Raw genomic sequence first — 26800 nt, 5'->3', positions numbered from 1 at the left:
ATAGAAAATCAGTTTCTTTCAGTTTTTCATTTTTCCAATCTAAGTTCATTTCATCCTGAATTTTGAGAACTTAAAAAAAAAGTTTGCATTAAGATCTGCACACATATTTGTGTGTGCACTTCTCCTAATACATGTAGTGTTCCTAACAGAATCCATATACACATTTTTGTATGCACTTCTCCTTAATATACACATTTTTCTACACATTTTTTGATTGGAGAACTCCACTGCAAAATTTGGAAGAGGGCAAATTTCAAAGGATAACTGAGTTCCAGTCTGCATATTGGTTTGAAAATGTGAAAAAAGTGAACTGAACAAATTCCTCCTTCATCCGTAATGAAAATACAGAAATTACCTTCAGTTCAAGAGCTCCGAGGTATTTAGAGAGTCAAGGTAGAAATAAATATATCAAAGGAAATAGGAACATTCCAATAAATGCTACAAGTTGTACAAAATACCTTGAAATGTGTACCTTACTAAACCAAATACTATACTGCCAAAGGCCACTGAAGTCTCAGTGAACTCGTATACAGAAGGGCCAAAAGAAAAATAAACAACAAACTTGTCTGTGCATGAAGCAATCCCAGCAGATTGTGCTCTAAAAATCGGAAAAACTGGAAGTGAGATCTGGGAAACTTTCAGGAAATGTCAACACTTGAGAAATCTAGAAAACTAATGAAATGTCATGCGCACAATTTGATATTAAAGCTTTTTTTTCTTTTTTCACCAGTAGGTGGCGGACGATGCCCATTACAATATATGCATCTCTTAATTTTCAATAATTATTTCAATTTAGTTCCATCAACGCTTCACTCTCTCCTTTCAAATTATTTTGGTTTCCCCCCCTCATTTCTGTTTGTTTGTTTCCTAAATGCAATGTTGTCCACCAGGAATTCTGAAAAAAGCAGTAATGGAATGTTTTACTACATACATAGCATGTACGTTGACTAAAAAGCAATTTGCTGTAACTATAAGGCAGAGGTAAGGAACCTCTTTGAACCCCAAGGCTGAATTCCATTCAGAGAAGCTCTCGGGGGCCACGTTACAGTGGTGAACGGGGCCCAAGACGAGACGGGCAGGGCCAAAAATATGAAACATACCAGCATATTTTAGCTTAAACCTCTTACTACCAACAACTTGAGTCTTAGGCAAGGCACTTCAACCTTTTAGATTGGGGAAAAGACTGCACAAAAGCCAGAAACCACCAAATGACTGGTGGTTGGTGGAAAGGGGGTGGGGCCAGGGGAGGGGGCATGGCCTTGTGGGGGACACCGGAGAGCCAGTTTGGGACCCCAGAGGGCCAGATTTTGCCCCTAGGCCTCAGGTTCTGCACCCCTGCTATAGAGAGATAGTGACTGATCGACAGAAGCAGAAAGAGATTTTTTTTTCTTAATTTTACAAATAGTTCCTAACATTTATTGTGGGTGACATGAAAGGGCAATGTTTGCTATTGATTTTTGTTGTTATTTTATTTATGGTCACAGGTAATTTAAAGAATGCTTACTGTAATGAACAGAAAATATCTTATTGTAAACTACAACATAAAAAATCATCATACATTTCATCGCATTTATAGAAATAACATTTCTTTAAACATTTCCTGATGAAATGCCACTCATTAGGAGGAATACTTTACAGCATGCATGCTTTTCTTAACAAACTATGTATTAATGGAGCAATCCTATGTGGATTGACGGTCGCTTCTGACCCCGGGGGCGACCACCTATCTAGTGCAGGGCAGGAGGAGTGGTGAGCAGAGGATCTCCTCCTGCCCCCCCCCCCCCGCCCGGATGTTGCAGCTGATTTCGGCTGTCTAGCTGTGGGACCTCAGGGCACAGAAAGCAGCAGCTGGACGACACATAAGATGTGTCGTACTGGCATTTCTAACCTCCCTGCCCTGGCCCGCCCCCAGGAATGCCCCGTTTTCGCTGCTCCGCACTGCTCTTCTGAGTGCGGAGTGCACGGCTGATCAGTGCTGCCTATGAAGCGGTGCAGGAGGGGGTGGAGGGTCGATTCTCCGAGAACCACCCTTGGAGCGCAGGCTCCGAGCTGACCTATCCTACGGCCGTCTAGCCACTGACTAGCCGCCATAGGATTGCGCCCTAAGTTGATAAGGTATGAGATGGAGCAGGACAAAACATTAAAACAGGCGTCCACAACCTTTTTGGGTCGGTGGACACATTTGAGAGTGTCATGGGTGCTCTCACAAATACGCTTGCCCATTCATAAAATGACTACCATGGTGGGCGTGGCCAGCTAATCACACAACACTCATTTCCCAGAAGGCCAACTGGTGAGACTAAAAGAAACTTAACCAGCTCAAGACCCCAAATACACGGCAGAGGTGGGGTCTGAGCTCCAGAGCACAAAACCACTCTTTGGAACCCAAATGAAGATGGCATTGAAGGACAGCACTTCACTTTGCAGCATGTCAGCCCTCCAGCTAAAAAAATAAACATAACCCCCCCTTAAGAAATAAAATGATATTCTGCAAGGGCAGGGAGGCTGGAGGGCGCCAAGAGAGTATGGGCATCACGTTGGAGACTGCAGCATTTAGAACATCTTAACATTAGCACACAGCACAGTTTGTGACTGAGGATGATCCCAGACAGTAAGTTACACCTGATTATATAAAACAGATCTGCCATAAAATCAGTAGTGTCTTTAGAAAATCATTTAGTGTGGGGTTTTTGGTACCCAGTGGTGTAGTGGAGGAGAACACAGGGGAGTGGAGCTCCAGGACTTCATGCAGCACAAGAGCAATGGCATCATCCGTTGGAGTGCCAGAGTAATGAACAGGCTCTCCTTGCTCGGGCACGTGAATGAGCTGATAGCAGGCTTTCAAGATTTACTATTTTTTGTAACATATTACCAAGACAGAAGATGAAGAAAATAATCAAGCAGAGGATAAATACTGCCCCCCCCCACACACACACACACTTTTATTTGATGGAGTTCCCACTTCACACTAGCAGTTTAATGGTAACACTTCTTTGCAAGACAGTTTGCATTTCTAATTAAAAGCTAATGGGCAGTATCCAATGTTAGACTTACTTAGAGTAGATTCACAGAAATGAATGAGACATAAGTTAATCACAACTAACTTACATCCCATTCATTTCAATGGGTCTACTCTATGTAGGACTAACATTGGACGCCACCCAGTGTTTCCATTTCAGCTGCCTGAAGAACTTTTGTTAAAAATCAGTGTTGTTTTACAAACTGAACCTATGAGGTCTGCAGTCTATGCCCTGCGTTAAAGGAAGCTTACTCCCTGGGAGCTATGCACAGGATTGCAGCCATGCCCTGCAAACGTAACTGTAAGATTTTATTAGTGGTTTGGATGCCTGTGTTCTATGATGGGTTTTTAAGCAGTGTTCCCTCCTTAGAGTATACATCATGGGTGGGAAACCTGTGGCTTTCCAGATATTTTGGCCTACAACTCCCATCATCCCTCATCATTGGCAATGATGGCTAGGGCTGATGGGAATTGTAGGTCAAAACAACTCAAGGGCCACAAGTTGCCCTTGAAAATATACACACACGTGTGTGTGTGTGTGTGTGTGTGTGTGTAGAGCAAGCGAAAGACAGAGAATATACATATATATATATATATATATATATATGATAGAAAGACTAACAACAGAGTATTAAAAATAAATATTTTAAGTTAAACATTTACTTTAAGACCGATGGCATCCACAGTGGATCCAGAACCTCCTTGTTGCTTTGCTGTTGTGCTGCTTTATACCCCTACCTACCAGCTGTGTGTGTGTGTGTGTGTACCAAGGCATTCTACTTTTAAAAGCATACAGTAACATGGTCAATGCGTGCACTGTACGGGATGCTGTTGTGAAAGCTCAACCATTCCTCCCATGTCCAGTTTTAGAAACCTGAATGAACACTATGGGTAGAGACACTGGGTGGTAACAGACAACCATTTAACCAAACATTTACAGCGAATACATGGCTAAATTCTCCATACCACTGGGCAGGATGATACAGAATAGGCGTGGGCAGACTTCAAGCTTGCAGCATCTATTTTGTTTTTTTTTACTAGAACCCTAAGATCTACCAGCCAGAAGACATATGCTTAGAATTAAAGAATTTGTTCTGAGTAGCAGAGCTGAACGGAGCTCACAATCCTTCCACAGAAAAATCCACTCCTGTTTATTATTTATGTATTTATTTGCACCCTGCCCTTCTACCAAAAAATGGCACTCCAGACAGCTTACAGAAACAATTAAAGACCCCTTCATTTCATCAGTATAACTTAGGGTGGTAGGGGAGTTCTTTTGTTGCTGCTAATGTTAAACAATGGGGAGTCTTAAATCCTTGTGGTTCTACTGCAAAGCACCTACCAACAGATTCAGAGCTGCCTTCTGTCCACCCCTTATACAGATGACCAAAATAAGAAAGGGTAGAGCGCTTGTCCACTTGGACTGGGTGCTACTCCTTCCTGCCAAGTGCATGGCAACTTCACTCATTATAAAAAGAGAATGGGATTGTTGGAAAGGACTGTTGGAATCAGGTACTACTGTGCTTTTGATAAGGATAGAAAAATCTTGCTTGCTGAAAATAAGGTGAAGTCCAAGCGGTCGGGGCAGCGGAGCATGCAAGCTTTCCCCAGCCGGGCAGCAGGTAGAGTATTTATCTAGAAGCCGCCTCATTTGGGGTAGCTTTGCCTGGACTGCACCTTCCCCCATTGGGGAGGACTGGACAGCACAGGTGAAACAGACCTGGTGGACGTGCCGGCTGGAGCGTCAGCCAGCGTACAGGCCAAGGACCAGATGATGTCAGGGGACATGGCCATTAATGTCATCCAGCCTGCTGGGAGCCAGATGGGGGCAATTCCCCCCCGCCCCCGAAGAACTTCCCCATCCCTGCAGTAGAGAGAGATTTGTGTGGTGTAGTGGGAAGAGATGGAGCAGGGAGACCAAAATTTGCACCCCTGCTCAGCCATGAACCTCACTGGGTAATGTTGGGCCAATCACTCTATAGATAACTAGGTTGTTGTGATGATAATCTTATGTATGCCTCTCTGTGTTCCTTGCAGAAAGGTAAAGTACAAATGTAGTAAATTCTGCACATGCGATGATGATGATGATGATATCATTTTTATCTCACCTGTCTTCCATGATGGAACTCAAGGTGGCTACATGGGATCCCTAGGTGGCCTCCCCTCCAAGCACTGACCATGCCCAGACCTGCTTGGTTTCAACAAGGTGGCTACTTCATGTGCTTTCAGGCCACACCCTAGGATCAATGAGAATCCTTGATGCAGCGGGGATCATCTGCCAGTAGAACAGGGCTGGGACATCTGTGACCATCCAGATGTTTCTAGGCTCCAATTACCGTCAGCCCTGGCAGCCTGGCCAATGGGATGAAAGTAGTAGTTCATCAACACCTGGAGGGCCACAGGTGCCCCAGCCCTGCAGCAGCAGCAGTTAGCGAATGTATCACACAGCGTTAGTATTAAAAATGAACAGTCCCCAAATCTGATGGATTATATTCTTTCCAGTGATAATTTGTTTTTTGTCTTTTCTTGTTTCCAGCAGTATTTTTTGTTACTATTATTCTTGAGGAATCACCCTCCAAAGTGGCCGAATGAGGTGTTATTGGATGTGATTGTCATGACTGTAAATCCACTAAAGATTTCGCAAGAGAGTGAGTGGGAAGAGGGTGGATGGTTAAATTAGATATGGGTACTGCTGTTCTTCCTGTAAAATCTAATAGGGCAAAAATCGTGCAGCATGGCATTTCCCACTGCAATATCCCCCTTGAATTTCCTTTTACCTATCTAAAAATAAGCCCTAAAACATTCCACATTGGAACAATCTAGGCCTGCTTCTGTGATGTGTGAAAAATTCCAGGCAGGTTTGGTTAAAGGAGAGTGCTCCTAATCTCTTAGTAGCGTAACCTGGATTTTACTTCTCCAGTTGTCAGAAATAAAATGAAGCAACATGTTGTAAATAAACAAGAAAGGGAGATAGGAGGGGCTGCTGCCAGTCAGTTTAAATATAACTAAGCCCCCAAATAGCATACTCAGCTATTAAAACGTTGTGAAGCAGTGAGTCCTTTGTGCCAGTGGCAAAGCGATACTAAGGCTGCTAACGCTAAAGAACGCTAACAATATTTAACACTAACGGTGTGACTAAGGCAGTTGAATGTGAGATGCAGGTTGCTGCTCCACACGCAGTTGCCAAAGTAGAGCTGGAAAACATGACTTCACTGGAGCAATACCCTTGGTGCGGACAGAGAATAACTGAGCCACATGTCCTGATATCCGTCGGTCTGGCGCCACTATTTTTAAAAGCTATTTGTAGAACTATTAGCATCCATATATTTCTAGCGTTATTTTTGGTCTTCGAGATGTAGTCCTCGTCTTCTTTTTTTCTTTTTTGGTAGCAGTGTAAGGAAAAATACAAATTCCCCTCCCAAAAGTAATAAAAATGGAAATGGCACCGCTGGCTCATTTCAAGAATTTATTTTCGGTCACTCGAAGTTCTGATTCTTTCCAAGTATGAGTAAGGAATGGGTTTGTAAACACACGAGCTGATTTTGATTGAGCATGACACACAACACTGACCTCTGCCAGTGGCTGGCAAATAGACACACGTACGTGGGGGGGGGGATGATGTTCAAAGCTAAGGGGAGATAAATTAAGTCCTTCTCCCAGGTCTCCAGGGCTCTATTTGACTTCCAAGGCTTCCCCCTGCCATGCCTAAATCATTTCCTAGTTTCTCTGGTGGAAGGGGCAGCCTTAGGCACTTCAGTCTGTCCCTCACACACTCTCTCCTCTCCTGTCCACGGGGAACAATTCAGTGAAGCCCTGTCAGATCACAAGGGACAGATCACAGAGACCCCATGTAGGCTGTATGCACTGTTTCAAAGTTGGTGTACTGCACCCCACGGACTCACACAGGCTCTGACTTCCAAACAAGCCTAAGTTTTATTTAAACAAAGCCTTTTCACTTTTCTCTCAGGCAGTGGCCTCTCTCTCCTCAGGCCAGAAGCTCTCAGCCACTTCCTGGTTCCTCCCAGGAAGCACAACCCACTCGGGCCAAACTCACTTAGGCCAATTCTTTCAGATTGTTACACACAATGGAACATAGTTAAGAGTACCAGGCTCTCCCCAGGTGGAGAATATGACATGCAAATCGAGGCCCACGTACAGACTTACAGGCCATATTTGCATGAGCCATCAGTCACAAAAAAAGGGATAGACAGAGGAGTCATTCTGGCCACTCGGTCCCTTCCCCATTGCTTACACGATGACCGGTGTAAGCTAGCCTTAAGGATCATTCAACACGCCATAAGATGGCCACTCACTGGTCTATGTGTTATTATCTTTGATTTCAATCCAAAGGGATGTGCAGCCAACTGTGTGTGCTCAATGGAGTTACTGAAGCCTTCTGTGCAGAAGTGGCTCCTGTGGTCTACCTCGCAAGCTGTTCCAGGAACTTGTGAGATTTTGGTAGTGCCCTCCGATAAGGAGCTGCAGTTATGGAAAGTAATTGCTCTTTTCTGACCTGTCTGTAAGAGCTAAGGGAACAAAAATAAGATGTGGGACCATACTTTCCATCAAACAAATCCTCTCTTCAGGAGGTAATTCTTACGTCCCATCTCTTTGTCGCATTTCAAGAAACAGAGCCCAAGATGGATTCTGCACATTAAAAATGTATACAACCCTTTTGAGTAAGACAAAAGTCCAAAGTGGAGAACAAAATAAAAATAGCAAATACATAAAACCAACTTTAAACAACATTAAAATAACAACATAAATGCAGCAGTAATGAAAAAATAATTAAGTTACCAGAGACCATCTGAAAGAGAAAGAACATAACTTTCCTCCAAAAGGCCAGCCAGCCAGGGGGCTATGTGGATTTCTGGAAGGAAAGAATCCCATAATACTGGAGCCTTGACAGAAATGGCCAATTTGACCTCCTTACAAGATGGAACTTGGAGCACGGCCTCACCTGCAAGTTTTAATTGGTTTGTGGGGGGCAGGGAGATGGTTGCTATCCACTGCTATGAGATACTGGAAAGCGTTGTGCTTAGGGATGCAAAAGCTGCCCCCCACCCCTGACTTCAGAAGGACAAGCCTTAAGGGCATAAAGCACAGGACAACTCCTCAAGGAATCCTTCCCACTCAACACACACACACACACACACACTGCCCATCACAGGTGGGCATTTTGCGAACTAGCGAGCAGTAGTGCAGACTTTGCTTGCAGCCAGTCTTGCTCTGCAGACGTGCTGAGTTGATAGGTCTGCAGACTTCTGTGGCTTGGCATCTAATAAGCCTACTCCTCCTTAGCTCTGTTCACATGTAACACTAAGCCATGATGGTTAGGGAATTTGCGCAAACCACGGTGGCTTAGCGTGTCATGTGGGAAGAGAAAATCCCGCTAACCATGGTTCCAAAACCACTCTGGCTAACCACCCCCCTGCAGCAGGGTGAAGGGACCCCCAGGTGGCTTATAGTTATGTGCGTCATGCTCCCTGGTAGTTAAAATGGGCTCTGGGTGGTTTCTAGGCCGCAACCATAGAGATGGCTATCTAGAGCGTCTGCTACTTCTGGTGACACTCTAGCCGGCGTTGACTCTCTCCATGGTCATCAGCACATCGCAACAGATGGAGCAGGCAGCATGCATATTTTTGTGACATGAAGGCCGTTGGCATCACCAGCACTGGCGGATGGTTATGGGAGCTCAGCTATGGAGGGGGATGGTTATGGAAACTATGCATCACCACATGGTTCTCAGTCATGTGACAGGTGCATGCATCGTGGTTTTGCTAACCCTGCCCCCCTCTGTAGTTACCCTAACCACCCTCCTCCCGTGCGCATCTGAACAGGGCTTTTGTCTCCTTACTGAAGCCACATCTCGCTAGCAACAACAGGAAGGGTTATTGTGCCACCAGGATTCCTCACAGATCTCTCAAGGAAGGTGTGCAAATGGGCAATTACAGGCAAACAAGAGTCAATTCTGACAATTCTGGTCAAACAAGAGTCTCAAAGAGGATGAATGGGGAACACCAGTGAGAAGAGAGGGAGGATAACAGCCGTGCTGCTGAATTTCTGAGAAACAAACCAGCTGGCTGTGAAGCCAACATTCTAAGATCTTTGCAGCTCTGGGGGCCATTAAACATTGTGGTTGGCCACAGATGGTCTTATGGAAGAACTCCTTGGAAGCAAGAGCCTGTGTGTGTGTGTGTGTGCGTGTGTGTGTGCGCGCGCGTGCACGTGGGATGTGAATGGAAGGGAAAAGACACAGGGTGCATATGGGCGTCATGCCTAATAAAAATATATGTTCTGCGATTAATGTTCTGTTGCTTTTACCAGTAACTTATTTCCCCTCTTTTCTTTAAAAAGCTGTCCAAGACTTAAGATGAACTTTTCAGCACAGCACTACGTGGGGGTTGGAGGTGGGGGTGGTTTTGGCATTTTTCTGCTTACCTTTCACTGGACATTCCAGCATAACGTTTGCTCCTGTTCTTGCCAGGATTGTACCTCCAACAGGCACAGAAAGGTTCCAAAGCTCAACATTTGTGATGTTTGCTCCAAAGGACAGTATAGTAGGAGCTTCTGCAAAAGAGAGGAGGGAAGAAACAAGAAGTAATCAGTGTTTGTTGCACTCCAGCATGACCAAGTAACAGAATCTCAGGGTGGGACTATGCAGATAAACAGGTGGGGTTAAACTGGCAGCAGTTGCCCATGTCCTATTTTGCTTCTCCTCCCTGCTGTCACGTCTTCTTTATCCCTTTAATGGTAGCCACTTCCCCCTCCAGTTACTTCTCTCAGCAATCATGGGGATTACCTTGCCCCTGAAATCAAGCCCCCAATTTTGGAGGGCTAAATTTGCACCCACACTGCTGAAATTTAAGTTCTGGTGATTTTTGATTCAGCGTTAGTTCTACTCTGCCTTGCAACATGATGTATATTTTATCAGGATGCTGTAAAGATTCTGTGCTGTAGCATTATCAGTGATAAGTCTGGAACTCATGAACATCTGCCAAATTTTGAATTGCCAGGTATCTAATCCTTGAAGGTGGGATCCTGCAGCCATGGTTAATTTGACTGTATATCTCATGTGTGATAAAAAGCAATGCTTAGAGACACAGTTGTGGAAAAATTCACTGCTTCTGGGGTGTGGGTGGGTATGTTTCCAGTATAATCTGGATATTAATTCTTGTAAGATTTTCTCCATGTTGGAATTCCCCTCCCCCTTTTCCTTTTAATTATATTGCAAATGTTTGTACAGACTGTTAAATATTTCTCATGAAATAAAACTGGGGGAAATCCATGCCATGGAGGGAGGAGGAGAAAATAAAGGAATGAAGAGATCGTTCACAATAAAGAAAGCTGCAAAATAACAGCATTAAGTACCACCTGCATAAAACAGTGATGCCGTTTCCATGTCAGAACCAAAGTCATTCTCCACCGTGCAGTGGTACACACCCATTTCTTTCCTGGTTGGGTTCAAAATTTGGACTTTGCCACTGTCTTCCAAAACCACTCTGCAGAATATTTAAAAAATAGATCAGATTTAATTAAATAAAAAGCAAATTCATTGTTGAAACACTATCAGTTAGAAGAGCAGGAAGGGATCCTCCAAAAGTATCACCACTGTTCCCTGGAAGGCCATAGAAAGAACATTTACTCAAACTCTCTCCAGGCCAAACCAAACATTTGGCTAATCACACATAGTGTAGCTATACATGGTAGTTTTGTTTACCTTCATGTAAGTGTGCATCGCCCCAATTCAGATCAGGACCAGAGGTCAGGGAAACTCCCTCCCATTTCCCCCTAAAATTACACACACTCCAGTGGGAGGGGTGGAGGGTTAAAAAAAGAAGAAAAGTCTCCATTGATTCCATAGCTTCAATATGCGCAATTAGCCGGATGTTTAGTTCAGCCCCTCTGTTATAAATGAATTTATTTGCCTGTCCACTCAAGATCTAACTACAAGTGATGTTATTGACATGTCTAGCAATCAAGTTGTTGTTGTTGTTGTTAATTAAATACTGGGCATGTGGGGCAGGGTCATTGGCACCATAGCATGTGGGCAGGATACGTTTAAGCCTTCCTAAGTCAGTTGTGATCTCAGTAAAAATCACTCCCCGGTCCCCCACCCCAGTACACACACACACACACAGACACACACACACACGGCAGTTAGCATTAGGACGAAACTGCTCATTGTCATCTACAAAGTCATTAGAAAAGGCCCTTTTGAAAGAAGAGATGAAAGAAGAGGAGTGAGATCAATGAATGATAATGGAAGACTCAGATACAGGGAGAAGGAGTGGGGAAAAGGTGGGGGGAAAGTAGTGATCCTGCATTTAAAACGGAAGCAGATAGCCCCATTTTAAATGCAGGATTTCAGGCAGGCGTAGAGATGCCCTTACTGGTGGTAAGGCCTTTTCCACAATAGTACCCAAGCGATGGTGCCTTCTGCCTTGAGGAAATCTGCTTGGCTCCTACTTTGATGGTGTTCTGACGCCAGCTGACGGCTTTTGTTGTTGTTGTTGTTTAAAGCAAGATTTCAGCAAGCTTTTGGCTTAACTGTGGTTTGATCTGTCTTCTGTTCCTTGGTTTTTTCCTTCCTTTTGGGGAAAGGAAGTTTACAAATGATCATTGTTTACAAATGATCGTATTGAATGTTTGTTGCAAGTCTCTTTGAGTTGCTCAGCTAAACCGGATAAGCAGGATACAAAAGTTTAAAAACAAACAAATGCCATGCTGGTTCTATGCATTCAAATTCAGGGGGAGCCCTGCCCCTCCTTTTTGTAGGTATTCTGTTCACTCCCAGTAGTTCTCCTTGGGCCTCTCTTCTCTCATTCTAGCTCTGTGGAGATGTTTAGTCATATTCTACCAACTGGGTTTGTGTTTCTGCACAATTCCAGGAATCAAGGGCTGAATCTACACATAGCATTTATACTGGTATCATACCGTTATCATAACTATTGGTACACACGACACCAATGGGCACCAATAGTTATGAAAATGTTATGATAACAGTATAACTGCTATGTGTAGATTCAGCCCAAGAGTATCATACTGCGATTCTATCACAGGGGTGGGCAACATTTGGCCCTTCAGATGTTTCAGTCTACAACTCCCATCATCCCTCACCACTGGCTCTGCTGGTTAGGGTGATGGGAGTTGTAGGCCAAAACATCTGGAGGGCCACAAGTTGCCCATCCTGCTCTACTGAGTAAACAATATGTCAGATAAATGCCCCAGGCCCACCATCTTTGTCAGGATGCCACTTGCTTTCCAATGGAACCATTCAGGCAGAGATCGATTGAATGGTCTGGGAAAGACAGCACTAGTTGGTTATAAGCCTGATGAACTTAATCTAGACTAGTAATTCAGTACTTAAGTGTAAAGTCAAGCACTTTGCCTAGGGTGGCCATATGTCCTCTTCCACAGTTCTGTTTGAAGGACTACCAGAGAACTGCTTCTGTGTTGAAGGTGTCCTCTGTTTGAAGGACTGTCCAGTCTAAGTCTGGATTAAAGATAAAGAACCATCAGATGGAAGAGCTGGGCCTTGAAGTTGCCATCAACAGCACCTGGAAAGCAGATTGAGCGAGGCACCCAGGTCATCTGGTCACAGTCTTCCATACTATGGCAAGATGTCCTGTATTTCTATTTAAACTATAATAATTATTTCTAAATGTGCATCTATACATATAAATTAGCACATGCACATGTTATGCAAATGAATGTCCTCTTTTGTCCTCTTCTTTGGTAATGCATGTCCTCTTTTTTGACAATTCACAAGTGGCCATCCTAGCCTAGGATGAAGTCAGCCTTTTCAGATACCTTCCTATAACACACCCTGATATATTTTAAACCAGGGTAGCAAAAATAAACATATATAATGGGTCGGATCCAGGATCTGCCTTCTGGAAGAGCAAGGGATCTTTGGGGTCCTAGCTCACCCCATTCAGCAGGGTCTCCTGAGTCTCAGTATAGCATTTTCAGGGGGTGGAGTGGCTGCTGGGGGAAGGAGGGGGCAGGGAAGTCCCCTTCTATCAGCGCAGTTGATCCAACATAAAGCTAGATCCAACCCAATACATGCAGCTTTTTTTTTCTCATCAGTAATAGCTAAAAATATCTGTGAATGTTACTATGAAGTCAAGCTGATTTGTTTTAATCTGAGAGGCTAAAAACATTAGTCTCTGGTGGCTTGTGCCCCACAACTGAGTTGTGGTCAGATTAAATGGGGGTTGTAGCCAGAGGGTTCCAACCATCCTTCAGAGAGGGGGACAGAGAAAGGTAGAAAGAGAAAATGGAGAAAGATTTGCAGAAATAAAAGGCGAGGTAAAAAGAGAGATCAAGACACAGCTGAGTAGCTATGGTAAGCAATTAAAAATGTGTTTCATACATGGTGGGATTCAAGATGGGTCCTAAGTCTGAAAAAAGTTGATGGTTATTTGTTTCAAAGTCCTTCATGTATAAAACTAAAATGCTAATTCTGTAAATCAACAAACAAGAGGGATTTTCACAGAGATAAATTTTGACCATCAATATTTGACAGTGATATCACATGAATCGTTAAAAAAAATACAGGTGTGAAAAGATCTCTTTTTACTTACTTCTCAAAGGACTTTAACGCCATTCCATCTTTTGTCCAAGTATATTTAGGGCTGCTAACCCCAACGGTTTCACAAAGCAAATTGATAATGCAGACATCCTTGGTTAAAAAAACCATACTCCCGACACGTACAGTTACTGTTTCGTTCGAATAAACCGTTGGCCCTTCTTTCTGCCTTACGATCACTGGACCCTTCTGATGTATAATCATCGCATTGCCTTGGGATTTTGTGCTAAGATTATCAGAGACACCTGGAGATTTGCCAGGTTTCCTGGAAGGTAGCTTTTCATCTTGTGTCTCCTTCAATTTTTCAGAAGTAGACCGTGGTGGCTTGGATAACTCCGCAATCAACTGATAGACGAGCTGCGAAGCCAAATCGTCATTGACTTCTCCAGCCTCAACAAGATGGCTCAAATTCTTGATCAGCTCCTCAAAATGTATTGTGTCCATACTGTAAGCACCAGGGAGGACAACTGCCTCAAGGCGCTTATTTTGGAATTCACGAGAGCCATGTTCTGCTGCCGAATTTCTCGTATGAGTTTCCAGATGTCGCAGAAAAGGCTGGTCATTCACTTGCCCATCACCCAGATATTGTTCACTCTTCTGGCTCCACAGTTTCCACATCTGGCTCATCTTGTGCCACTTTGCTCCAAAGCTGTTGGCTTCATTGTGTTCTGAGCTGCCGCTCTCACCCATGTGCTTTCTAAAAGTGGGTGGTTCTATTAGCCTGTTGTCTGTGCCAATGAGCTTAAGAATAAAGGTCTCCTGGGCTGAGCCAGCAACACACTTGTACACACCAATATCTGAGGTGTCAACACTGTTCACCTTGAGTGATCCCGATTTTGTGACGCCCACCCGCTTAGAGATCTGGAGGCGCTGCCCGTCTTTTTCCCACAGGATCAGTGACTTTTGGAACCTCCGAACAGGGCACTTGATGACAACTGATGTTTTTGGAAGTAGGTAAGCTCGGCTCCCAACAGTAAAATTAATGCGTTTCTCTTGCCTTGTCTGTATGTAGACTCTGTGGATACTGAGAATCTGTGGCCCACGGGAAGCATGCTTTCCAAAAAGTTTAGGTTTTGTTTCTTGTTTTATCTCTGAAATGACAAAATCATACTGAAAAAATAAGCACATTGACCACTGCTTCTTTTCCTAGCTATATCCTCTATTTTTCTACAATACCTGAAAACATCATTTACCCAGAAGTGCTTCAGATGCCCTTCTCATTTGCCTACCTGTGAGAGCAGTCAGGTGGGTGACTACACATGAGAGGATCTTCTCTGCAGTGACCCCACGCCTTTGGAACAAGCTGCCATCGGAGGTCCACCATGCTCCGTCATTGCAGACTTTTAAGAAGGCCTTGAAAACATATTATTTTACCTTGGCCTTCTTTTGATATGACTGCTATTGTTGCTGTTACTGGTGTTAACATTGTTGCTGATTTTATTGTTATTTTTATTGTTTTTATCACTTTTAAGAATGTAACTGTTTTTGGTATTTTATCGCTGTGAGCCACCGTGAGCGGGCTTCTGTCCTGAAAGGCGGCCAAGAAATATTTTAAATAAAATAAATAAAAATCAGGGTTTTCCTCAACAGAGTACTGGAAGTGGAAGAATAACATCCCAATCCCAAATATGCTTACTTGGGATTAAGTCTCACTGATTTCAATGGGGCTTACTTACAATTAGACTCAAATCTCAGCTCTGAAGGCCTTAAATTATCTGAAGGCCTTAAGTTATCATATTCATCTGTGACTGGCTAAAGACAGTAACCTAGAAAGATAGCTAGAATGATTCTCCCTGATATGCTAGCTTTCTACATGCAGGGAAGTGGGCTATTTTTTTAAAAAAACCACATAGAAACATAAGCAATCCCCCAATCCATATTCTGATTCTGAAGTGAGAATATCACCATTTCCCCCTAGTATGAAGCAATTGGTGCCTTTTGACATCAGCAGCTGTTACATCAATGCTTGCCTTCATCTCAAACCTATTTGCATGGCTAGCAACCAACACCACTCATACAAAGAGTGCCATGCTTAACAGACTTGGAAATATAGGGCCAAGAATGAATGTGGGGATGTAGAAATGGATAACAACTAGCACAGCTACTCGCCAGAAGTGAGAGACGATTTGGGAGCTGGGAAACTAGAGACAGAAGCGAGCACCCCAAATAATACAGAGACAGAGGAAGCAGGAAACTAGAGACAGAAGCGAGCACCCCAAATAATACAGAGACAGAGGAAGCAGGAAGCAAAGCATGGAAAGGTGGGCAAAGCCAGTTGGGAAGGAAGGTTGGGACTCATTTTCATCCATCTGCTTGTTTATAGCCCTAAATACCTGGGAAGAGGGAGGAGCAGACAAAAAAACATTGGTCTCTGGCCCAGGTGATATCACACCCTGCAGTCATGCCACACTCCCTCACTCAGTATTTACAGTATTTGACTATCGCAAAGTTCCATATGGCTTTCACATTCGCTAGGTTTAATGTGATGATGCAGTCCTGATTGCTAGAAGGCCTATATGCATGAATACCTGTTGCTTTAAGATTTTGCCCTTGTTATTCTGGGGAGAGTGAACCATTGATACATAGAATGTTATACAGCAGTTTTTATCAGGGGGCCAAAGCAAAATTGATTCAGCCAGTTTTGGCATCCTATCCTGGTTGTTCACACGTGGTGCTACTTCTGTTACGTCAACATTACCAAGAAGGTTCCAATGTTTTTAAATACCGTTTTAAAAATTAGACCTAAGATACTTGCAAATGCTGATCCTTGATTCTGCTCATTTTTGTCATTAAGTGTATGCAATGGCTGGTCCTATACTGTTTTGAACATATATTTTGGTTTGCATGTACATTTTCCTTTTAGTTGTAAAGAAATATAAATGGTCTGTAGACTAATTTTAAATAAGCTATCTATAGTCTCCAGCTCATCTTATGGCCACACTTCCACACTCATTGATGAATTAATTAACACCTTACCTATTCATTATGGCTGATGAGGATACCAGAGTTTGATAATTACATAGCTCCTAAGTCAAGACTGCTCAGTGGTTTCATTTCAGTGCAACAAATAAGTTGCCTCAGGTACAGAGGGGTTTTTTTTCAGTGTGCTTTATTTTAATAATGATGCAGTTCAAAATATTTGTTTTAATGGAAATGCTCCAGTATTTAAGCTGTCCGTTTCCAAAAGCTCAGAATGCATGTAGAGCAAGTGTGATTTTAAAATTAAAATACTTTTGAGCTGTCATGTGTTTACACTAAGCTATTCCAGCAAAGAATCAAATGCAATGCATGGTTATGAGTATGTGCAAAAGCATCTAAATGGCAAGACCTCCATGTCATCCCCGCCCCCCAACACCCCCTGCTTATTTTAAAGAATGTCTGGATTACTTCTCATGGGCAAAGCAGGGACTGAGACTGGCTGGCTGGTCTGCTGCATGTGCATAGATGGCTAGTTCGAGAGAAAGAAAAAAACTTGTCATATTTTGGGAGCTGAAGGAAAAGAGGTACATGTACAGAGCCTCTCAATTTGCCACAACAGAATTACACATTAAGATCTTTGCTAGTGGCTTGCTTTGTTTCTTACTGCCATCAGAGGTACAGCTGACTGTGACTTGGGACAGAGCCTTCTCGGAAGTGGCCCCAGGGGTTGTGGGACTCTCTTACGAACATAGGAAGGTGCCATGTGCCAGGTCAGACTATTTGTCCAGCATTGTCTACTCTGACTGGCAGCAGCATTCCAGCATCTCAGGCAGAGGCCTTGGGGTTCTACTTTATGTTCTACTTTACAGAGGACTGTCCTCTGTTTGAAGGGCTGACCACTCCATGCTTAAAGATAATGCTAGAGTAGGTGCCCTGAAGTTGCCCCTCAAGAACTGGCAACTGGACTGCAGACTGAGCAAGCATACGAGTCACCTGGTCACAGTCTTCCCTACTCTGGGGAGATGTACAGAATTTCTATTTCTATTCGTTATTATTCCTTACCTGGCATCTACACCTATAAATTAGCATATGCAAATGTTATGCAGTCCAGTGTTCTCTTTTGCCCTCATTTATGTGGTGATGCATTTTCAGCTTTTGGGCAATTCTGTTCTCTTATCACCTGCTAACTGATCCTTTTTTAAAAACTGGGGATGTCAGAGATTGAGTCTGGGGACTTCTGCATGCAAAGCATGTGTCCTACAGTGAACTATATTCTCTCCCTTCCCCTGGAGGTTCATATGGCCCCTAGGCTACGAGCATTTCAACAGGATGTTAAGACTATTCCATCCGGCCTTTCGCCTTGATTGATTGCTTGTCCTGGCTCTCTGATTTTGTTTTTACAGGATTGAGTGTTTTTGCTCACTTCTATCCTATTTCATTGTTTTAGCACTGTCATTTTAAGCCTGTTTTTAACTTTGTGAGCCGCTTTGGAAGCTTGCAGTCAGAAAAATGGCTTAGAAAAATCAGAGGCATGACTGAATGAAGTCCAAGGAGATATAGTGCAGGACGTTGTGGGTCAGACCCTTGGCAAGCGAAATCAGTAACTCTGCTGACTTAACATAGCTATAACTCAGGTCTGGCCTGATTGTAAAAGCAACTCACATGGTTGCACAAATCTGCAATATTTTTAAGGGCATTGTTCATATTTTAATCCTACCTTTTGGCCAAAGACTTCGAGACACGGTCTCCTTTTAAATTCAAAACAACTGTGGGAGGTAGGTTAGGATGAGGCCCAGTGACTGGTCTGAAGTCACCCAATACACTTTCTGCCTGAGCAGGGCTTTGAACATAGGCAGTCCACGTCCGTTACATCCATTAAACCACATTCTCACAGTCTACGTCGGTTATATCACACTGCACTAACAAGGGCAGCATGTGATAGGAGCATAGGAAACTGCTTTATCAGACCATAGCTCAACATTACTGACACTGACTGACAGAGTTTCAGACTCTTTCCCATCCCCACCTGGAGATGCCTGGGATTGAATTTGGGCCTTTCTGCATGACAAGCAGGTGCTTTAGCACGGAGAGATGTGAAGGATTCCTTGCAACATTGTCCAGCAATAGTCTACAACCAATTCAGATAGGGACCCACCTTTAACCGGAACCTGAAACACTGTTTGCATGTGTCTTTTTCTCATTCACTCTCTCTCTCTCTGTCTTTCTCAGGGCAGGTTTTTAACAGAATTCTTAGCACCTGCCCGAAACTACAAATTCCCAGAATTTGGAGACAGGGTGGGGATGGGAAGCCATGGCAAATAAACTAGCAATGAGCTGATATAAATCTGTAGTCTAAACATATTCTCTCTTGCTCTCCTATGTCTTTCTATTTCCCTCTCTCTTTAAAAACAAATGTTGTGTTAACATTAGTGCAACGCTGGGCTGTGGATCCTGGCCCACTTGTTAGGGGTGACGAAATGTTTTATGCTCGCTTTCACTCATTACATTTTTCCAGTACAGATGTGTGTGTTCTTAAAAAAATGTTTATAATATGTAAAGTCTAATCTGTGCAGAACACACAAGCATCTGTTGTGTCAGGTTTCACACGGTGAGAAGCTGCCAGACATGCATGTTTCAAAATAATGCTTTGTGACACCACCTTTTTACGTACAGAAGCATTCCACATTGATGCAACATTCAAACTGGCAGTGTCTGAGAACTGGTATTGACCTTTTCCCCTTGTGACAAGTGGGAGAGATGAGATCTCCCCTATATTCTTGCAAATTCCATTTAACATCAGAGTTGAGCCACACAATATCTAGTCATGTGGTATATTTCTTACTAGATTGTGGCACAGCTCTTGTTCCAGACTATAGGTGAGACATGGCATGTTTGCATATTCCTCCATAAAAAACAAAATCCTGTGCAAAGAAAACTAGTATGTCATGGAGAATTTTCCCTGAAGTACTAATTTTCTGCACGCAGGTAGTGAAGTGCTAATTTTCTGCATGCAATATAGGGGAATGTTCAACCATGTGTTCTCACCCTGCAGTCTAAGAAGGTACAATCCAACAAGAGGTGCACCATATGATTATGCTGATTGTGTAGGTTGGCTCTGAGGTAGTGATTAATTGTTGCGAACCATCCAGAGAGCTTTGGCTATTGGGCAATATAGAAATGTAATAAATAAATAAATCATATAAATCGTAAAGTAAGTGATTTGAGATGATTGTTGTTTAGGCCTCCTTTCTTTAAAAAAAAAAAAAAACATGTTCCCAAACCATCATCACCCTTTTGTGTTTCTCCATGCTACATTCCTTCTTACAATAGGAGAAGTTGACAATATTTCTTTAACATCACTCTCCACTGAGCAATTTGCAGACTGGACACACTGCCATGCAAATATCCACAATTAATTAAATTCAGATAGATATGCAGCTCAAAAAATATTTTATTAAATGCTGCGCCAAGGACATTCCTTTAAGTCCGTGGAGCTTTATTTAAAAGTGGTGTTTTGTACCTCAGGATCTTGGCATGTTCACTGGCAATGAAGTCCAAGAAAAGAAGTTTTATATTATGTACGAACCAATAATTACTCTAGCTCCTATTTTGTTTGGTGAGTTGCATTTAATGCGGAGCTAAGACATGTAGCCAAGCAGCCAGGGAAGGCCATTAAATTCAAGAAGAGGCTTGCATAGGACCCCCACACCTGCTGCCTGTCTCTTTGTGGGGAAAAACACAGGTCTCCAAACAGCTAGTACTGAATCAGCTGCGCTGAGCTTTGCACCTGGCCTCCCAGCTGATAATTGGTGCAAAGACCACCACTTAGATTCTGTAAGGCTGAACACTCTGCTCAAATGCTATATATTCTCTCTCTCTCTCTCTCTCTCTCACACACACACACACACACTCACACTCACACTCACTCTCTGACTGGGCCTCCCCAGACAACAGGACAACTTATACCAACATACTCCAATAGTGCCTTCCAGATGTTTTGGACTTCAACTTCCATCAGCCCCTGCCAGCCTGGACAATGGTCAGGAATGCTGGGAGTTGTAGTCCAAAACATCTGGAGGCCACCATGCTAGGGAAGGCTGGCTTATACAATGCAGAACACACAGTGCCACAAATGGAGACCAGACATGCTTCCCATTTTGTGTGTGTGTACACCTAACATTTTTTTAAACCTATGTCTAAAATGTGATGTGTGCATGCAACAAATACATGCATCATACAGATGCACGCATCCTAATAACACAAGAAGTATCCTGTTGCATCAGACCAAGAGTCAGTGGCATCTGGCCTAGCAATCTATTTCCAACAGTGGCTGGTCAGGATGCCTCCGAGAAGCCTCCAAGTAGCAGGGAATGAAGCACAGAGCCCTCCCGCATTGTTTCTTTCCCAGCAACTGGTATTCAGAGAGATGTACTGGTCTGGATATAAAGGCTATATTTAGCCATCATAGCTATTAGCTGTTTATATTCTCCATGAATTTTTCTACCCCTTTTTAATAGCCCTCCAAGCTAGTGGCCATCACCACATCCTGCGGCAGTGAGTTCCATCATTTAACGATGCTGTTGTGTGAAAGAGGGTTTCCTTTCACCTGGATTGGCTGCAGCTCCTCATGGAGTGCACAGTCAGTGCCAAAATGACTGTGTAACTGGAGGTGGGGCGGGGGGAACGTGCTTTCAAAAGCAGAGTGTGATATGGCATGGAGGACTGCTCTTCGCAGGGGGGAGAAAAGCAACAACAGCAAAATCCAACTGGCCACATTTGAATGGGTTTTGGATCCTGGCCATTTTGGACGGTATGGCTTTGGCCAAGTAGCCTCTAATATTAAGTAATTAATATTGAGGTTCACTCGCCCCTTTTAAAGGTGAAAAGAATCCATGGGTTTAGACTGGGGAATTATGCACGTACATCTATGCAAGGCAATGGCACTTGCATATCTTTTCACAAGCAGACACAGTGGCTGCAATGCTAAATGTGCTTATGCTGGCAGAGGCCCACTGACCTCAGCAGGGTTCTGCTGCTGCCAAAGCGAGCACATTCAGGAGAGCAGCCAGCATCTGTTTGCACAAAAGACCAGTCAGACATCTAATTGGTTATTATTTTACATGTTCACTTACCACTCTTAAAGGCGCTTTGAAAAACAACCACATTATCAAGCTGCAGACACCCATTTCAAGACTTTTGGCAGTAAGGAAAGATAGAACGAAAAACTTTCTGTCTCCTGTGTGCACTGGATCATGATCATCATAATAAGGCTACACTCCTATGCACACTTTAAGTGGAATGTGGGACTCATTTCTGAATAAATATGCATAGGGTTGGACTGCATAGTAGAACAAAACTGGAACTGGAGAAGAATTTCTGGCTTGCCCCAGATCCATCTCCGCTAACCTTCTCCAGTCCCCAAAGCCTCTCTGTCAGCCCTAGGTCCCAAAATTCCTCCCCGCTTCCCTTATGTTTAATCAACTATAGGATCAAAAGTAGAGGCACACAGCAAGAGGAGAAGAGGGAGGTTCCCTCCCTCCCTCCCCTCCCTCCCTCCCTCCCTCCCTCTCCTCCATCACTCTGATGCATTAGGTAACAGTGCACCAGGGGACTATGGAAAATGTAGCACTGCCAAGCGCTGCTGCAATTGTTACATCTGTCATGGTCCCCATGCATGTCACCACTCTGACATGCTACCCAGCATGTCAGAATGGTGGAGAGGACTAGGGATGTACGGATTTTGCTAAATCCGTCCTATCTGTGTTTCGTGCAACGTCAGTTGTCTTTTGTTCCATTGTCTGCTCATTGATGGAATTGGATCTTTAAAACCAGAATTCCATTCTACTTGCGCTAATGCACATCAGCGCAAAGGCACATGAATGCTTCTGCAAATGCACTAATGAATTAGTTCAAATCCCTTCCCAAAGTGAAAAACTGGTCTGCAAGTCTGCGCAATTTGGAAAAAGCTGGTCCGCTGCAGAATCCGCAGGTCGGATTCACAGAAATCTGAACTCATTTCAGTCTGTTGCAGATTTCTTTGACATCCCTAGAGAAGGGAAAGGGAAGAAAATCTCCTCTTGTCTCTGCAGATTAGAAGTCAGGAAATGGAAGAGGGGAATGTGTTGTGGAGGCTGATGGGGACAGGTTTGGGAGACAGCTTTGGGGGACAGTGGGGACGGGCCAGTAATCTACAGCTTGGCCCAGAAAAATTATCTGAATTCCTCTCTTTTCTGCCAAAAGCACTCAGGTAATTTCCAGGTTAATTCAAGACAAGCTTGGGAGAGCTCGCCTATTTTTTCCTAAGTGCTCAAACTCTGTACCTGCATTATGTTAGCCATCCTTACAACAAGCCTGTAAGGTGGGCTTGTCTATGTTGCTGGACATAGGCCACAGAAAAAAAGAGGGGGGAACTCAGTCTTCAATGGGATACCATACATGGCTGGGTGGGTGTGGGGAGAGTTGTGTGAGTCATCAAACTGAACACATTATGCACCTGTGCCTATAAGACATTATTATCTCCATAACAAAAATGCAAGGTGAGGCTGAGAAATAAAGCAAACTGAATAATAAACATGCTTCTTAGTTTTATAATATGCTGCTTATTTTTGCAACTGAAATTTTAATTTTTTTTTAAATTATCTTAACCTTATGCTGTTAGCTGCCTTTGAATGTGTCTTTTGTTTGTTTAAAGGAAAGTGAGGTACAAACCCTTTAAATAAAAATAAAACCCTACAAGTGAGATCTGAACCAGGGACTTCCAGGCTCATACATTCATGCCCTGTACCAGCTCTATATTGATAATACATTTCTCATTGCTTCTGTGCTACGAAGAAAGTATTCTCAGGAGAGGTCAGGATGAAGCTACTCACTTGTAGTAAAGCTTTGTATTTTGTAATGTCTACTGGCACTGGTGGGAATAGCAAAGGGGTTTCACGTTCCCTTTATCCATACACCAACATTTCCCCAAGGAGGATTCAGATCTGGATAAATCACAGGTTACCCCACTTGGGGAGGGGGGAAGCCATTGGCATCCCCTTCTATACCCTCCTGGCTTGAGGATGTGGCTCTCTCATCATCCCCAGTCTTCGGAGACTAACTCCCTGTAGCCTTTTCTGCTCCACAGCCACACAAGAGCATGGGAACATAAGAACATAAAAAGAGCCATGCTGGATCAGACCAAGGGGCCATCTAGCCCAGAATCCTTTTCACACTGTGGCCAACTAGCTGCCAATGGGAAACCCACAAGGAAGTTATGAGTGCAACAGCACCCTCCTGCCCATGTTCCCCAGCAACATAGGCATCCTGTCTCTGATACTGGAGGCAGCATACAACCATGAGGACTGGTAGCCATCGATAGCCTTCTCCTCCATGAATTTGTCTAACCCCCTTTTAAAACCATCCAAATTGGTGGCCATCACTACATCTCATGGTAACAAATTCCATAGTTTGCCTTTGTGCTGTGTGAAGAAGTCTTTCCTTTTATCTGTCCTGAATCTCCCACCAATCTTCATGGGATGACCCCTGGTTCTAGTATTATGAGTGAGGGAGAAAAATGTCTCCCTATTGACATTCTCCACACCATACATAATTTTGTACACCTCTATCATGTCTCCCCTTACTCACCTTTTCTCCAAACTAAACAACCCCAGCTGTTGTAGCCTTCCCTCCAAGGGGAGTTGCTCCAGCCCTTTTCTGCACTTTGTCCAGCTCTACAACATATTCTAGTATTCTGGTTCTAGCATTATGAGAAAGTGTGACTGCAGAATTGGCCACCAACCCTTTAAGGATTGCAGCCAACTTTTCCAGTGGAGCAGAACCACTTGAAGGTGAGGCCCTGCCACTCTTTTTATGGAATCAAATTACTCCATTCTGTTGCTGAGACAACAGCTCTCTACAGCTCAGCTAACAGAGCCCATCAGAAGCTATCCAGGGTCCTGACTGCTACTCACCAGAACCTGCCATGATGACTATACCAATGTCAATGACTTACCTTGCCGGACCTCACCTACTTGACTGGACCAGACTTACTACAGCCTGAATCTACCTGACTGCCTCTTTTTTTGTGGGTCCCAAAGTCATAGTTATTTCTTGGCTACAGTAACGACTTGGGAATATATCTAAGATACCTATATTTGGTAAATGACATAGAGCTGAAATGAAGCGTTGCAGAATTTTGAAATCCAGCAAATTTTCAACATTGACTCCAATACCAGAATCCAATCTCAACTATTCACTGTCCACCTTTTGGAACTGAAAGTTGACACCCAAGTTTAAAATGTGTGTTTTGATTAGCTATATGAACGATGTCAAAATGAAATTCACTACATTCTGTTGCAAATCCACTGCCAAGTATCGAATATTACTGTGTGTCTGCAGTCACAGACTATCAAAAGGTGACTGCAAAATCTTTGCATTTGAAAGCTGACACCAAAGGTCACATGAACATTATTGCATTCAGAGAACATTAGCAGTGGGTGAACCCATCGATGACAAAGCAATGAAGGAGGTGCTGCAGAAGAATGGGGATTGTGAGAGATCTAGAAAAGAGTATATGGAGAGGAACTTGGCACAGAACGAGACCTCAGAAAAGGAGGAGCAGTGTGTTTCTGAGCCCAATTTAAAGGACTGTTTTTTAAACTTTAAAGCCTTAAATTGTTTGGGCCCAAGTTACTTGAAGAACCACCTTCTCCTATATCAACCTGCCTGCAACTGGAGGTCATCAATGGAAGCCATTCTTGCTTGCTCACTGCCAAGGGTGGTTAAGCTAGTGAGTACCAGGGAGAGGACCCTTTCAGTGGTAGCTCCACACCTCTGGAATCAGCTTCCATCAGGGGTTTGTCAAGCTCCTTCTTTGCAGGTCTTCAGGAAGGTCCTGGAGACTCACCTGTTTTTGCTAGCTTTCCCCTAATCTGTGAGCTGGTTTTATTGGTGTAATCGCTTTTTATAGCATTTTATAGTATATTTATTTATTGCCTATTTGTATATTTCTGTACATTTTATCTTGTACGCCACTTTGAGAGGGTTCTGCCCTTAAAGGTGGCCTATAAATAATTTTAAATAAAATACAGACAAATAAATAAAAGAGCTGTGGTGGGCTAGCAAGCCCACCAAGAGAAAAATTAAAGCAGGAGCACTAGGGCTTCTTCACACGGAGCTTTTATCCTGCTATTGAGGTTGCTCACTCACGGAAGTTTGCGGGCCCTTTAGATGACATCCATTAACCTCCAGGGCATCTCCTGTACAAATGACCTTTATTCCATTTTTTAAATAGATCAGAGATAATGAGGTATCAAATTACCCTGTTTGTGTTCTGTTTGAGTTCCCTCCATGTAAAAGGAAAAACCGCAAGAAGAGGAGCTAGATCAATGAAACATATGGAAGACGCACATAAGGGGGAAAGGGGAGGAGGGAAAGGAAGCAAATATGTAATGATCATATTTGATCCTTCATGATCCTTCTTTTAAAATGGAGGTACCAAAACAATTACTTTTGGGAGGGGATCTAAGGCAAAAAGTGGCCCAGAGACTAAGGCTGCTTTTACATTAAAGAAAACCCCCGCAGTCCCCCCTTTAGGTTGCCTTTATGCTTTTACAGCGGGTTCCCAGACTGCAACCACATGATTGCTGAGAGGTGAAGCTTTTAATTTTCAAGGCTCCATAGAACTCAATGAAACAGCACCATCTAGTGGCTGTTTTAATTGTGTAACATTCCAAGTTTAAAAGATAGTTCATTAGTTCCGGATCTATTTGAGTTGAAATAACCAGGAAATACCTCTGGATGTGCCCTGGAGGTTCACAACATCATCTGAAGGACCAGAAAATTTCTGTGAGTGAGCAATCTCAACAGCAGGATAAAAGCTCCGTGTGAAGGAGGAAGAAAGTAGAGGAATTCCAAACCATAAAGGCCATGGCCTGACTCAAAGGATAATGGTGTGAACTAACTACCTTGTCTGATACTGTATCAAAGTGCAATAAAGTTGACAAACTGATGCAGCCCTCAGCTTCCTCAGTCACTTGTTGGTGAGTTTATAAAACCCTATGATGTGGGGTTGCCTCCTGCAAACCCAAAGGGGACAAGGATATTGCCATAAAGGTGAACGAATTCTTTGCATCTGACTTCACTATGGAAGATATAGGACAAATATCTGCCCATGAACTGACTTTTTCAGGGAAGGAGTTTGAAGACAGAACCAAATAAAGGTGATGCACTAAGGTTCTTGTGAGACTGGCAAATTAAAAATTAAGAAATCCCCAGATCAAGATGACATC

General features: G+C 43.4%; 1 protein-coding gene across 1 annotated transcript in view; it reads right to left on the bottom strand.

Annotated features, from left to right (window-relative positions):
* Window positions 1-26800, bottom strand: part of ADAMTSL3 (ADAMTS like 3) — a 415333-nt gene that overhangs the window by 33620 nt on the left and 354913 nt on the right. The window contains exons 21-23 of the mRNA XM_084817237.1: window positions 13609-14704; window positions 10394-10521; window positions 9461-9589 (exon numbers count right to left, since the gene is read on the bottom strand). Coding sequence (XP_084673363.1) covers window positions 9461-9589; window positions 10394-10521; window positions 13609-14704 — 1353 coding nt within the window. The remainder of the gene's footprint in view (window positions 1-9460; window positions 9590-10393; window positions 10522-13608; window positions 14705-26800) is intronic.

This window comes from Heloderma suspectum, chromosome 11 (assembly GCF_057233095.1).
Source record: "Heloderma suspectum isolate Gila_16-S chromosome 11, 16-S_ref, whole genome shotgun sequence".
Lineage (NCBI taxonomy): Eukaryota > Metazoa > Chordata > Lepidosauria > Squamata > Helodermatidae > Heloderma > Heloderma suspectum.
Note: the sequence above shows the minus strand (reverse complement) of the source record. Positions and strands in the feature narration are given on the sequence as shown.